Here is a 15,926-nt window from a genome sequence, read left to right on the forward strand (position 1 = left end):
AAGTAGCATTGCAGGTGACAGGGGAGTCAGTAGCACAGCAGTAAAGGAGAGAGGCTTCTACAATACACCTGTCCTCTGGTCACCTCTGCAGCTCAGAACAGACAAAATGACACAGGATTATTTTGGGTTCTCCTTAGTTAGAAGTGTGCCTATTAATGGCACAGTGGCAGTCAACAACCCGGCGGATATCTCTGTGATTGTGATCTACTTTGTGGTTGTCCTGGCAGTCGGAGTATGGGTGAGTTCCTTAATCTTTCCATTGACACATTGACACTAAAACAACTCTGTGTCTGTGAATAGTTAATCCCTCAGAAAGGAACAGAGAGCATGTTTTAGTTGAATCTGGAAAAAAGTTGTGTTCTCTGAATATGATTTTTTTTAAATAAAAAAATAGAAGCATCTTCATAGTGTTTCGATGAGTTTTCTTCTGAGTGATAATATGTCCTTATATTTACGAACATAAAATATCAATTATGATATTCTACACTTTCTATACAAAGTTATTCAGATGGCCTCCAAAAAACATAATCACTAATGGGTTAATGGCTGGACTCATGCAGTACACTTGTTGCTGCAGATATTGTCCAACCTGTGCCAGGTACATTATGCAGAAATTCTCCTCAAGGGTATGTCAAGTCGCCTATGAATACCAAATGTCAAGTAGCCGATGAAAACCAAGTGTCAAGTCGCCTATGAATACCAAATGTCAAGTAGCCGATGAAAACCAAGTGTCATGTCGCCTATGAATACCAAATGTCAAGTAGCCGATGAAAACCAAGTGTCAAGTAGCCTATGAATACCAAGTGTCAAGTCACCTATGAATACCAAATGTCAAGTAGCCGATGAAAACCAAGTGTCAAGTAGCCTATGAATACCAAGTGTCAAGTAGCCTATGAATACCAAGTGTCAAGTAGCCAATGAATACCCAGTGTCAAGTAGCCTATGAATACCCAGTGTCAAGTTGCCTATGAATGCCAAGTGTCAAGTAGCCTGTGAATACCAAGTGTCAAGTAGCCAATGAATACCCAGTGTCAAATAGCCTATGAATACCAAGTGTTAAGTATTCTATGAATACCAAGTGTTAAGTAGCCTATGAATACCAAGTGTTAAGTAGCCTATGAATACCAAGTGTTAAGTAGCCTATGAATACCAAGTGCACTGACATCCCATTGAAGTACCTGAATTGCTTCAATTTATGCCCAGCTGCAAAATGTATAATATTGACAGACATTTATAGAACAAGTCACCAAGTATGTTTGAATTAAATTGCTAAGGAATACATTTGCATTTGTCATATTGTTTCAGATGTGTGGAGAGTCGATACAGTACTAACTACACACCCACTGGGCACAGACGTCAAACTAACATCTATTCTATTCCTCATCTATTCTATTCCTCATCTATTCCTCATTGGTTCAACTTACATGTAGTTTCATTGAAATGATGTGGAAACAACTTTGATTCAACCAGTGTGTGCTCAGTGGTTAGTGCTGATTGATGATTGACCCAAACAATGTTTACAAGATGTAGTAAACCATCAGTGTGAAACTAACAGACTCCAATTAAACACCATATAAACAAAAATGTATATTGACCATGTATATATAACTGAAAAAGGTGCAAATGACCGTATCATGTAACAAGGTTATTGATCAACATGATCCCTGATACATGAATATGGTATCTCAAAACAACTCAATTAACCAGTCTCTCTTTGCAGGCTATGGTGAGCACAAACCGAGCCACCGTAGGTGGATTCTTCCTGGCAGGAAGAAGCATGGTGTGGTGGCCAGTGAGTATAAGTCTTCTCTCAGGACAGTCTATTACATATTATAAACTGGGTGGTTTGAGCCCTGAATGCTGATACATTATTACGTTCAAAGGCATCGAACTCGCTCTAATTTACTGGCCACTGTTTATGACAGTGGCACATATTTGGAAAGACACACCCTGTTCCCCTGAACTATCCTAATCCGTGCCTGTATTCCATGGAAGTGTCCAGCCCATACTTAAATCAAGGTCATAATCTTTTATCTTGATGTGTTGGAAGCCCATAAATCATATGCCCTTCATTTGAGACGGCTCCTAATGACTCAATAATGACTGATGCTGATTGTACCAGTACACGTGAGGTGTCTAACTTAATTGCATATTTCCCTTCTATGGACCATGTACTTGGCAACCTTTGCCCCATTATCTTACATGGTACACCTGTTGTTGTTGTTGTAAATGTTCCTTTATGAATGAAGTTCTTCTCAATGACCTTCCATATCCAAAAACTGTAAAGAATATCATTACTTTCTGTATAAATTGATCATGAACATTCCTCTGTCCTTCCTCTCCAGATTGGGGCATCCCTCTTTGCGAGCAACATTGGCAGTGGGCATTTTGTTGGCATCGCAGGGACTGCAGCTGCAGGTGGACTTGCCATTGGCGGATTCGAATGGAATGTGAGTGGCAACGTCTAATGTAAATAAATACCATGATAACCTCTCACTCAAACATCATCATAACCTCTGAAACGTACCTGATATTATCACTCATCTCATCTCTATCTCTATTATTATCTCATCTCTATCTCTGTTATCATCTCATCTCTACATCTGTTATCATCTCATCTCTATCTCTGTTATCATCTCATCTCTACATCTGTTATCATCTCATCTCTATCTCTGTTATCATCTCTATCTATGTAATCATCTCATCTCAATCTCTATTATCATCTCATCTCTATCTATGTTATCATCTCATCTCTATCTCTGTAATCATCTCATCTCTATCTCTATTATCATTATCTCATCTCTATCTCTGTCATCATCTCATCTCTATCTCTATTATCATTTAATCTGTCTATGTTATCAACTCATCTCTATCTCTGTTATCATCTAATCTCTATCTCTATTATCATCTTATCTTTATCTCTATTATCATCTCATCTCGATCTCTGTTATCATCTCATCTTTATCTCTAGTATCATCTCATCGCTATCTCTATTATCATCTCATCTCTATTTCTATTGCACTCTGCAATTATTTGTATAATAGGTGCTCTTTTTTATACACGTTTATTATCTATATTGGGTCTGATAAGCATGTAGGTTAAATGTCACTATATGATCGATACTAGAGAACAGCAGTGGGCGAAAGCAGTAACACGTCTAGTAAAAGATAAATCTGTCATTTCATGAATTCCCCATCTGAACCCTTAGGATGTGTGTTTTTCAGGCCCTTGTGGTGGTGATCATTCTTGGATGGCTCTTTGTTCCCATTTACATCAAAGCTGGGGTGAGAACAACCTTTTCTGCTATTACAGTGTAATTACCATTATACCATGCCATTTCGTACATTTCTGTAGCATATAATCTAGTGCTATTCCACAATGTAATCATGTCGACTGGATTTGTTTAGGTGGTGACCATGCCAGAGTACTTGAGGAAGAGGTTCGGAGGCCAGCGCATCCGCATCTATCTCTCAGTGCTCTCACTCTTCCTCTATGTCTTCACTAAGATCTCAGTGAGTCACTCATATCACTGTTCATTGTATATTACTGTTGAAAACAACAAGGTACACTGTATATATACACTACCGTTCAAAAGTTTGGGGTCACTTAGAAATGTTCTTGTTTTTGAAAGAAAAGCTAATTAAATGTCCATTTAAACAACAGTTTTGCGGGTAATATTTAATGAAGCTGCCAGTTGAGGACCCTGTTTCTCAAACTAGACAATCTAATGTACTTGTCCTCTTGCTCAGTTGTGCACCGGGGCCTCCCACTCCTCATTCTATTCTGGTTAGAGCCAGTTTGTGCTGTTCTGTGAAGGGAATAGTACACAGAGTTGTACCAGATCTTCAGTTTCTTGGCAATTTCTCGCATGGAATAGCCTTCATTTCTCAGGACAAGAATAGAGTTTCAGAAGAAAGTTATTTGTTTCTGGCCATTTTGAGCCTGTAATCGAACCCACAAATGCTGATGCCCCAGATACTCAACTAGTCTAAAGAAGGCCAGTTTTATTGCTTGTTTCAGCAAGGGGCAACAAAGTTTCATCACGTTGTTAAAAGTCCATGTTAATTTATGTACGTAGAAACAGACTCAACTTCAAGAATGTTTGTTTATGACAGTTATTATATTGAATTTTTTCTTCATCCAAAATCGTGTGCTAGCCCTATAGAAGCCCTTCCTTTGTCTTTAATCCCCCCTCTCTCTCTCTCTCTCTCTCTCTCTCTCTCTCTCTCTCTCTCTCTCTTTCTCCTTCTCTTTCTCTCTCTCTCTCTCTCTCTCTCTCTCTCTCTCTCTCTCTCTCTCTCTCTCTCTCTCTCTCTCTTTCTCCTTCTCTTTCTCTCTCTCTCTCTTTCTCTCTCTCTCTCTCTCTCTCTCTCTCTCTCTCTCTCTCTCTCTCTGTCTCTCTCTCTCTCTGTCTCTCTCTCTCTCTCTCTCTCTCTCTCTCTCTCTCTCTCTCTCTCTCTTTCTCTCCCTCTCTCTCTCTCTCTCTCCCTCTCTCTCTCTCTCTTTCAATCTCTCTCTCTCTCTCCCTCTCTCTCTCTCTTTCAATCTCTCTCTCTCTCTCTCTCTCTCTCTCTCTCTCTCTCTCTTTCAATCTCTCTTTCTCTCTCTCAGGCAGATATGTTTTCTGGAGCCATCTTTATTAACCAGGCTCTGGGGCTGAATATCTACCTTGCTGTGATTCTCCTGCTAAGTATCACGGCTCTATACACCGTCACAGGTATATCAATACATACTCTCAACTTATACACTACACAACTGTATGTAGCAGTGATATACACTGAGTGTACAAAACATGCTCTTTCCATTACATATACTGACCAGGTGAATTCAGGTGAAAGCTATGATCCCTTATTGATGTCACTTGATAAGTCCACCAATCAGTGTGGATGAAAGGGAGGAGACAGGTTAAAGAAGGATTTTTAAGCCTTGTGACAAGTGAGACATGGATTGTGTATGTATGCCATTCAGAGGGTGAATGGGCAAGACAAAATATTTACGTGCCTTTGAGCGGAGTAGGGTAGTAGGTGCCAGGTGCACCAGCTTAAATGTGTGTCAAGAACTGCAACGCTGCTGGGTTTTTCACGCTCAACAGATTACTGTGTGTATCAAGAATGGTCCACCACCCAAAGGACATCCAGCCAACTTGACCAAACTGTGGGAAGCATTGGAGTCAACATGTGCCAGCATCACTGTAGAATTCTTTCCACACATTGTAGAGTCCATGCCACATCGAATTGAGGCTGTTCTGAGGGCAAAAGGGGGTGCATCTCAGTATTAGGAAGGTGTTCCTAATGTTTTGTACACTTAGAGTATAGCAGCGATATATAACTAATTCACTGAGAGGAGCCCTATATCGACTATGTCCATTTAAACCAATATGGAGTTCTTATCTGTAACCATGGCAGAGTGGAGTAAAGTCCATCCTGTATCGTTGTATTTGAGTCTTAATAGCAGACTATGTCTGACAGCACAAATGCCTTCCTCCAAGGCTGTTTATGTCCTGTACCACATGGGTAATTACCCATACTCCCTGATAAAACCTTGTTGTTCACCTCTGTAATGATGCATTCATTCCTGGATTTTAGTTCACTGACAGGCCTTCAGCAAGGTCAGTGACGCAACACTGTCTCTGTATAAGATTGGGTTTCCATAATACTCATATAAACATGTAATGTAGATTAGTCTAGACTGTCTACTGAGTGGCACAGCAGTTTAAGACACTGCATCTCAGTGCTAGAGGCATCCCTACAGACCCGGGTTCAATTCCAGGCTGTATCACAACCGACCGTGATTGAGAGTCCAATAGGGCGGAGCACAATTGGCCCAGCGTTGTTACGGTTTGGCCGTCATTGTAAATTGCCTCGTTAATTAAAGGTTTCAAATAAAAGTCTCTGTATAGGATTAGGTTTGCATAATGCCACATGTAGTGGAGTTTAGTATAGGTTTTGTAAATATCATACATGAAGGTGAGTTACCTGCTGAAAATAGAGTGACTCACAGCATCAAATACTGTCATGCACACGTGACACACCGATGCTTTCGAGGTGCAGTCAACAGCAAAAGTGCACTGTTATTCTTTGCTAGGGCTTGATTTTCAGTCTGTAAGGCAGCCCGCGCAAATGTATGTAGGCCACCGTATCTTCTTTATTACCATTGTGCTCAAATGAATATCAATGACCTACATGTATATTCATATACCGTACACAACTACTGAGGGGAGTTATAGAGTCTATGTGATAGACAAACATCAAACAAACAACTGGACCACTAACAGGCTATCCCTTTTGACCAAGGGCAATCATTAAAGTAAAAAATAAACATCACGTCTACAGTGTAAATGAGTACTACAGTGGTTTTCCACAGCTTAGTCATTGACTGTAACCCTGTATAAGTAATGAGCAGGATTGTGTTGTGCTGACTCTCACCATGTGCACTCTGCTTCAGGTGGACTGGCTGCAGTGATCTACACAGACACATTGCAGACCATCATCATGGTCGTGGGATCTTTCATCCTCATGGGTTATGGTAAGGTATTTATTCATCCTCATGGGCTATGGTAATGTATTTATTCACCCTCATGGGTTATGGTAATGTATTTATTCATCCTCATGGGTTATGGTAATGTATTTATTCATCCTCATAGGCTATGATAATGTATTTATTCACCCTCATGGGCTATGGTAATGTATTTATTCATCCCCATGGGTTGTGGTCATGTATTTATTCATCCTCATGGGTTATGGTAATGTATTTATTCACCCTCATGGGCTATGGTAATGTATTTATTCACCCTCATGGGTTATGGTAATGTATGTATTCATCCTCATGGGTTATGGTCATGTATTTATTCACCCTCATGGGTTATGGTAATGTATTTATTCACCCTCATGGGTTATGGTAATGTATTTATTCATCCTCATGGGTTATGGTAATGTATTTATTCATCCTCATGGGCTATGATAATGTATTTATTCACCCTCATGGTTTATGGTCATGTATTTATTCATCCTCATGGGCTATGGTAATGTATTTATTCACCCTCATGGGTTATGGTCATGTATTTATTCATCCTCATGGGCTATGGTAATGTATTTATTCATCCTCATGGGCTATGGTAAGGTATTTATTCATCCTCATGGGCTATGGTAATGTATTTATTCATCCCCATGGGTTATGGTCATGTATTTATTCATCCTCATGGGTTATGGTAATGTATTTATTCACCCTCATGGGCTATGGTAATGTATTTATTCACCCTCATGGGTTATGGTAATGTATGTATTCATCCTCATGGGTTATGGTCATGTATTTATTCACCCTCATGGGTTATGGTAATGTATTTATTCATCCTCATGGGCTATGGTAAGGTATTTATTAATCCTCATGGGCTATGGTAATGTATTTATTCATCCCCATGGGTTATGGTCATGTATTTATTCATCCTCATGGGTTATGGTAATGTATTTATTCACCCTCATGGGCTATGGTAATGTATTTATTCACCCTCATGGGTTATGGTAATGTATGTATTCATCCTCATGGGTTATGGTCATGTATTTATTCACCCTCATGGGTTATGGTAATGTATTTATTCATCCTCATGGGTTATGGTAATGTATTTATTCATCCTCATGGGCTATGATAATGTATTTATTCACCCTCATGGTTTATGGTCATGTATTTATTCATCCTCATGGGCTATGGTAATGTATTTATTCACCCTCATGGGTTATGGTCATGTATTTATTCATCCTCATGGGCTATGGTAATGTATTTATTCATCCTCATGGGCTATGGTCATGTATTTATTCACCCTCATGGGCTATGGTAATGTATTTATTCACCCTCATGGGTTATGGTAATGTATTTATTCACCCTCATGGGTTATGGTAATGTATTTATTCACCCTCATGGGTTATGGTAATGTATTTATTCATCCTCATGGGTTATGGTAATGTATTTATTCATCCTCATAGGCTATGATAATGTATTTATTCACCCTCATGGGTTATGGTCATGTATTTATTCATCCTCATGGGCTATGGTAATGTATTTATTCACCCTCATGGGTTATGGTCATGTATTTATTCATCCTCATGGGCTATGGTAATGTATTTATTCATCCTCATGGGCTATGGTCATGTATTTATTCACCCTCATGGGCTATGGTAATGTATTTATTCACCCTCATGGGTTATGGTAATGTATTTATTCACCCTCATGGGTTATGGTAATGTATTTATTCACCCTCATGGGTTATGGTAATGTATTTATTCATTGCCTCTTTTCCTTTTCCTATAACTCTATATCTCTTCTTTGTCCTCCCTTCTTTATTCCCTTCCTCCAATGCATTCCTTTTTCTCCTTCCCCCTTTCTACAGAGTATAATTTCCTTGATTTATTCTCTTCTTCCAATTCGTCCAACCTCTCTCATCCCTCTTTCCCAACCCTCTTCGGTCTGTCTCCTCAGCCTTCAATGAGGTGGGAGGTTATGAAAACTTCCAGACGCGCTACATGGAGGCCATACCCACTCTGACTGGGGTCAACATCAGTGAGAGCTGCTACACCCCTCGGCCTGACTCCTTCCACATCTTCAGGGACGCGGTGACAGGGGACCTGCCCTGGCCAGGCCTGGTGTTTGGCCTCACTGTCCAGGCCACCTGGTACTGGTGCACTGATCAGGTAGCCTACTGCTCCGTAGGGAATGAATAAGTCTAACACCCTCCCTCAGTTACATGCACACGCACACACACTAATGTGTGTATCATTACCATGGCCATTCTTTCCAGCCAGCTCTCAGCTTGTCTTAGCTTAAGTGGCTGCCTTATGAAGAGAAGCATGCTTTTAGTTAGACCCAAATGCACTTCCTTCCCACAGACTTAAATAAGACTAAAAGCCGGGAACACAGAGGTGACTGTGAAAAAAGAACAGGATATTGACTTACACAATCACACACACGAGCGAGCATTCACTCACACACGTTAAATACGCAAGTTGAAACAGTTTATTCGATTAGTAGAACTCAAAGCTTAAGTTTCTCTAATTCAGATATGATAGCGCCATGCCTTCTTCTGTGATCAGCAATTTGGGTCACGTTCGGAAAGGGAAACATTTCCTTTGATGAATATTTCCGTTAGAAAAGCTGCATACACATTTGTGCCTGTCAGAAGATATGTGGCTGTATGGTGCATGGAAGGAATGACGAGTACATTTGACTTCAAACCCCTTTCATTCCCCTCTACTCTTGATATTGACATATTCAAGCAATACAGAGGCACCATACTTCTGTTTGACCATGAACACGTAATCCATCACCTCTTCAGTCACTGGAGGGTTGTTATCTCTCCTGTCACCTAGGTGATTGTCCAGCGCTGTCTATCTGCCAAGAATCTTTCCCATGTCAAGGCTGGCTGTATCCTGTGTGGCTACCTGAAGCTGCTGCCCATGTTCCTCATGGTCTTCCCTGGCATGATCAGCCGAATCCTCTACCCAGACGAGGTGGCTTGCGTGGAACCAGAGGAGTGTCTGAGGTACTGTGGGGCCAGTGTTGGCTGCACCAACATTGCTTATCCCAAACTGGTGGTGGACCTCATGCCAAATGGTGGGTAACAGAAGATACTAGTCCATCTAGTAACAATGACAGTCCTAGCACCACTATCAAATTAGATGAAATTGTATTTGTCACATGTGCCGAATACAACCTCATCGTGAAATGTTTACTTACAAGCCCTTAACCAACAATGTAGTTCAAGAAATGGAGTTAAGAAAATATTTACGAAATAAACTGAGGTAAAAAAAAAAGGTCATTAAATAACACAATAAAATAACAATACCGATACTAGCGAGTAGCAGCAGTGTAAAAACAAAGGGTGGGGGGTCAATGTAGATAGTCCAGGTGGCCATTTGATGAATTGTTCAGCAGTCTTATGGCTTGAGGGTAGAAGCTGTTAAGGAGCCTTTTGGACCTAGACTTGGCACTCCAGTACCGCTTGCCGTGCGGTAGTGGAGAGAACAGTCTATGACTTTGACAGAAAATAAATAAATTAGGACCTTCCGGATAACGAGCAGTTGCCATACAGGAGGTGATGCAACTGGTCAGGATGCTCTCGATGGTGTAGCTAAAGAACTTTTTGAGGATCTGGGGAACCATGCCAAATATTTTCAGCCTCCTGAGGGGGAAAAGGTGATGTCGTGCCCTCTTCACGACTGTCTTGGTGTGTTTGGATCATGATAGTTTGATGGTGATGTGAACACCAAGGAACTTGAAACTCTCGACCTACTCCACTTAAAAAATGTTGATGAGAATGGGGGCGTGTTTGGCTGCAGTCCACGATCAGCTCCATTGTCTTGCTCACTTTGAGGGAGAGGTTGTTGTCCTGGCACTGCACTGCACAGGGACTATGCTACTACAACGCTGTTACTACTGCTACAAATAGTGGATTCAATAAGTACTACTCCTTATTCCAGGAAAACAGTTGTTGCTGCCAATATAATCAACCATCACATTCGTTCATCTCTTCATTCCTTCTCTTTTCTCTTTTCTACACCTATCCTAATCTGCCTTCCCTCCATTCCTGTTCTCCTCTGCATCCCCTCCCTCCCTGCCCTCTCCTCCCATTCTCCCCCTCTTTCCTGCAGGTCTGCGAGGCCTGATGCTGTCGGTGATGATGGCGTCTCTGATGAGCTCCCTGACCTCCATCTTCAACAGTGCCAGCACCCTGTTCACGATGGACATTTACACCAAGATACGCAGCTCCTCCTCCGAGAAGGAACTCATGATCGCTGGGAGGTACAGTAACACACAGCTCAGCCTGCTCGAGTTCTTTGGACTTCACTTGCTTTAATACATGTGTGTATATGCTTGTGTTTGTGTATGTTTGCATTTAGATAAATGGGTAATATTGATATTGATGTATTATTCTTGGCTGTGTAGGGTGTTTATCCTGGTTCTGATCGGGGTGAGTATAGCGTGGATCCCTGTGGTCCAGTCTGCTCAGAGCGGCCAGCTCTTTGACTACATCCAGTCAATCACCAGCTACCTGACTCCGCCCATCGCTGCCACCTTCATGCTCGCCATCTTCTGTAAGCGCGTCAATGAGCCGGTGAGTCTCTTAACAAAAGTCAGTGTGATATAAACTAGTTTCCTTGAGCTACTTGTGGTTTGAACTAGTTTATTTAATCTGTTGTCTAATAAAGCAATAAGGTACCTGAGGGGTTTGTGGTATATGGTCAATATACCACAGCTAAGGGCCGTATCCAGGCACTCCGCGTTGCGTCGTGCAATAAATGACAGCCCTTAGCCGTGGTATATTGGCCATATATCACATGCCCCTCAGGCCTTATTGCTTAAGTAGTTTATCTGAACTCTGCTGGCTAGGCTCAAAGGACCCTGGTTACCACTTTCACCATTTACTGCCTTGTTCGTGTTATACGTGATGTTTGTGCAATTGGAAGTGAACCATGAAAATGTGTTGAGTCACAGACCTCCCCCACTTTCAGGGTGTGTTCTATGGCCTTACGATAGGCCTGGCTATTGGCTTAACCAGGATGATCAGTGAGTTTGCCTATGGGACAGGAAGCTGTGTGACCCCCACTAACTGTCCTGAGATCATCTGTGGGGTCCACTACCTCTACTTCTCCATTATTCTGTTCTGTATCTCCTGCCTGCTGATAGTCAGCATCTCCCTCATGACCAAACCCATTGACGACAAACATGTAAGTTACAACTGCCCCCAATAGTCAAACTTATTTAGTTATTCTTCCATCCGTGAATGTTAATTGAATAAAAACGCAGTCTCTCTGCCATCTCTAAATTAATTTCTCCCCATGTGTTTGTCCTGTGCCTCTTCCTCCCTCCATCTGCAGTTGCACCGCTTGTGCTGGCAGCTGAGGAACAGCACAGAGGAGAGGGTGGATCTGGAGCTAGACAATTGGAAAGAAGATCAAGAACCTACCTATGTGGATATTGATGATAAGAGAGGTCTCTCTCCAATCTCTATCTGTTACTCCGTGACACACATACAGATTTTATTTCTCACATTTACAACCACACACTGTTTCCTCATCCCTGTGTTTGTGTGTCTGTGCAGAGCCCACCGAGGAGCCAGGCTGTTGTAAGAAGGCAGTGTTGAGCTTCTGTGGCTTGGAGAAATCGACTGCTCCCAAGCTGAGTGCTGAGGAGCAGGCTGAGCTGCAGAGGCAACTCACAGACACCTCAGAGAAACCCATGTGGAGGAACGTGGTCAATGCCAACGCCATCATCCTCCTGTGCGTCTGTGTTTTCTTGCACGGCTTCTACGGTTAAACATCTCCTCATACTGGAACCCCCCCTGCCCTGGAGTCTGGACTGTCTAACCATAAACTTGGGTAGTCTCCTCTTTCAACCCTGAAATCCCCCCTGACTCACAGGCCCACAATACACTGTGAATTGCCACCTCTCTTACACTCCCTCCCTCTATCCATCATCTGTACTGGAGTCTGGACTGTCTAACCATAAACTTGGGTAGTCTCTTCTTTCAACCCTGAAATCCCCCCTGACTCACAGGCCCACAATGCACTGTGAATTGCCACCTCTCTCCACCTCTCTTACACTCCCTCCCTCTATCCATCATCTGTACCTCTTAACTCTGTAATCTCCACACCCCCGCAATGTGGTCAATGCTACGAACACCTTACCTAGCTCCATACCTGAACGGGCCTAGGCCCTCTAACTGGGAGTCACAACGCTCCTTTGTTTGGTGTTCTTTGTTCTTTGCTTTGTGGACTTTAAATGTATGTACCTGTATGTTGAATGTGTAATGAAGATCATGAGGATGATGAAGAGGATAATGATGATGATGATACTGATGATGGTGCTGATGAAGGATCTGAATAGAACTCGGTGTCCAATGGTATCCAATGTTCACTTTGAACTTTCTGCCCTTCATGAAGTTACTATGGTTTGGTATATTAACCAGGTGGGGCTGCAGTAGGAATAAACTTGCATAATTTAAGATTTGAAAGAGTATCATTACCAAGATAACACTGTACAGCCAGTGGATTTTTAAAGCATTGACACATCAAATGTTGTTGGCAATGAGAGGAAAAAGGCCAATACAACACATATACTTATTGAACTTATTGAACACATATACTTATTGAACTTATTGAACACATATACTTATTGAACTCGTATGACACGTATCTGGTAGCTTTCTTTTACTGCATTAATAAAGTATTCAACCTTAGTTGAATACTTTACGGTGAATGGGGCCTGGCGATCAAAGGTCCAAAGTGGTGCCATATTTCCTCTTTCCTCATGCTATTTCGCTTTGCTATGTGTTAATGAATGATATCTCAAAGATGGAAGGAGCAGTATATTTCCTCATGGTACTGGAGTAATAACCCACTCCATGCACAAGCACACACATCCGAGCCATTCTTCTCTGTACTGCCCCCTGCCTGTCATAACAGTAAATGCATCTGGAGGACCAAGAGTGTATAATATCACAGTCACATGGGGGGGGGGGTTACACTCTATTCGTGGAAGGGCTCTCTATTCAATCCACATCGCGGAAGTTCCTTTTAACAGCGTTTATTGAAATGTAAAGGAAATGTTCCCGCATTAGCACAGACTGCATTCACAGTAAACCGCTGCATATGTCAGTTCAATCAGAAATCACCTTTACATTTCTATCACACAACCTGAAACGCTTCAACTGTACAGATTGAATAGAGCCCTAAGTATACCTGTTACAAGTAGTGTCCCCTAACCCTAGAATGGTATTCGGGTTGTTCCATGTCATTTCAGCAAGCCATGACACCCACCATCGCAGATTGTTCTAAAATGGTTTCTGTAGTTAGAAACCGATTATTTTGTTGAAAGACAATTTGAACTCTATGGATTGCACCCAAATTGGCCATTTTAATTGATAGGATTCATACAATTCTCCGCTGTTCTGGTGCACTGGCTACGACGCTGTGAACAGCGTGAAGCGAACCCGTGCGCGTGAGCAGATACTGTGTGTGACTGTGTGAGAGCCAAGTCTTGCATCTCGCTCATCTCAATATCTCCGGTGCTGCTCGTGGCAACATGATTTTGCTGAGTTTACTTTTAAGACATATGAGGATTCCAAATAAATGCTCAAAAGCCACCAACGGACGCCCCAAACCCCACACCAAGCCCACCCCAATGCCCAGTAGGACTAAACAGTTTCCGTTTTCTGTGTCTGACAAGTAGTACGACGCTGCGGCCTGGAGTATTTCTTCATACTATGTCATGTATTCCCAGTGAATCTGGTCTTGTTTATTAACCCCTATTCAGAGAAATTAGCAATTGAAGTCACTTGCCTTATATTGCATCTAACCCTAACCCTAGAATGGTATTAGAATGTCCTACAGCTGTAATACTGAGCGCAACCATAACCCTTTAACGTCAAGTGTGCTATAGTGAGGTTTTGGATTGAATCCTGCCGCAACTGTAAAAGTCCCTCTAACACGGTGCCATCTTATAAGCGTCTGTCTCTCGTCTCAAAACATCCACGTATGAATTGTATTCTTTTTGCACACAATCTCTCTCTCTCTCTCTCTCTCTCTCTCTCCCTCTATCCCTCTCTCTCTCTCTCTCCCTCTCTGACATTAAGTGGATTTCCTGCAAACATCCTTATTTCATCATCATAACAGTAATAACATAATAATAATAACAGTTATAATAATAACATAACATCATCATAAAGATAACCTCATTTGTTTTTCAGACTGTTCAAGGGATACATCGGGATTTTGGCAATTCAACTCTTTATCTACTGCCCCAGAATATACTTCCCTAGTGGATACCATTGTTATGTCTCTGCGTGCAGTTTGAAGGAAGTTGCTAACTAGCGGCAGAGGAATAACTGGAAGTCTATGGTAACTGCTAGCATGCTAGTAGATACCATAGACTTCAAGTCATTGTGCAAACGGTAGCATTGGCTCTTAAACTACCGCTAACTTCCTTCATACTGGATGCAGAGACATAAAAATGGTATCCATGAGTTTATCTGACTCTGGGGGAAACTGTATCTAGCTCATACAATACATATGTGTATAGAGAGAGAGATATTTCTTTCTCTGTTACAGCCAAAGTATAAAGAATCAAGCAACTTCAATGGAATGTTTTCTCAATGCGTGGGTTATGCAGAAGCACACACAGATATTCTTTCATAGATCATCTTTTCAATCCGAGTTGAGGATTATTTATAGGTCAACATGCAGGCCTGTGGAGATGGGAAACTGATTCAAATCCGCGTTACGTAATGCTAGTCTGTGACGGCTGAGGCTGTGGCATGACGGCCAGACAGGGACACTGATTTTAAGTGTCTGCCACTTTGTGTTTGTGAAAGCGAGCTGATGACATGAATATCCCTTGTTTCTGTGATACTGCGTTTCAGTGAAATCTCACCACGAGTATTCAACATTTCTATGTTGTTTTGAAAAATGCAGTGGTGGTCATGTGGTCTGTTTTCCCTATATGAACTGTGTGGCTCATTATATGTATGTTGGCCTGTAATGTGATGCAATAGGATTCATGGGTGTTTTGCTGTTAAATATTCCATATTTGAATGAATTTGTTTATTGGATTTATGTTTAGTGCTGCACTCTGCAGATCAGATCTATTTGTTAGCAGCTTCCTGTATTTCCTGTGTGCCTGGCCTGTGCACCGAGAATATGTTTTTGTTTGTGTGTGATGGATTAATATTGTATATGGAGTATGATTCAGTGCTCTCTGCACATAGCCTCCATCTTTCAGTAGGTGGTGTGAGTGAGTGTAGGGTAGAAGGGGGGTGGGTTTTCAGGGCCCTCATTGGCTGAAATATTTTCACTGGCAACTAGAAAACGTGATCCAGCCTGCAGAGGCACTGCAGCGGAGACTGCAGAGAGAGAGAGAGGGAGGGAGGGAGAGAGAGCAAG

General features: G+C 41.8%; 1 protein-coding gene across 1 annotated transcript; it reads left to right on the forward strand.

The window, feature by feature from the left end:
• slc5a1 (solute carrier family 5 member 1) lies at positions 1-12,991 on the forward strand. Its single transcript, XM_042302234.1, has 14 exons — positions 1-238; positions 1,721-1,792; positions 2,346-2,450; positions 3,225-3,284; positions 3,408-3,512; positions 4,612-4,717; positions 6,445-6,525; positions 8,470-8,681; positions 9,357-9,600; positions 10,638-10,788; positions 10,933-11,101; positions 11,499-11,714; positions 11,865-11,979; positions 12,089-12,991. Exons 1-14 carry the CDS (start codon positions 107-109, stop codon positions 12,301-12,303), a joined length of 1,983 nt encoding a protein of 660 aa, XP_042158168.1. The 5' UTR covers positions 1-106; the 3' UTR covers positions 12,304-12,991.
• Positions 12,992-15,926: the final 2,935 nt, after the last annotated feature.

Source organism: Oncorhynchus tshawytscha, linkage group LG20 (assembly GCF_018296145.1).
Source record: "Oncorhynchus tshawytscha isolate Ot180627B linkage group LG20, Otsh_v2.0, whole genome shotgun sequence".
Lineage (NCBI taxonomy): Eukaryota > Metazoa > Chordata > Actinopteri > Salmoniformes > Salmonidae > Oncorhynchus > Oncorhynchus tshawytscha.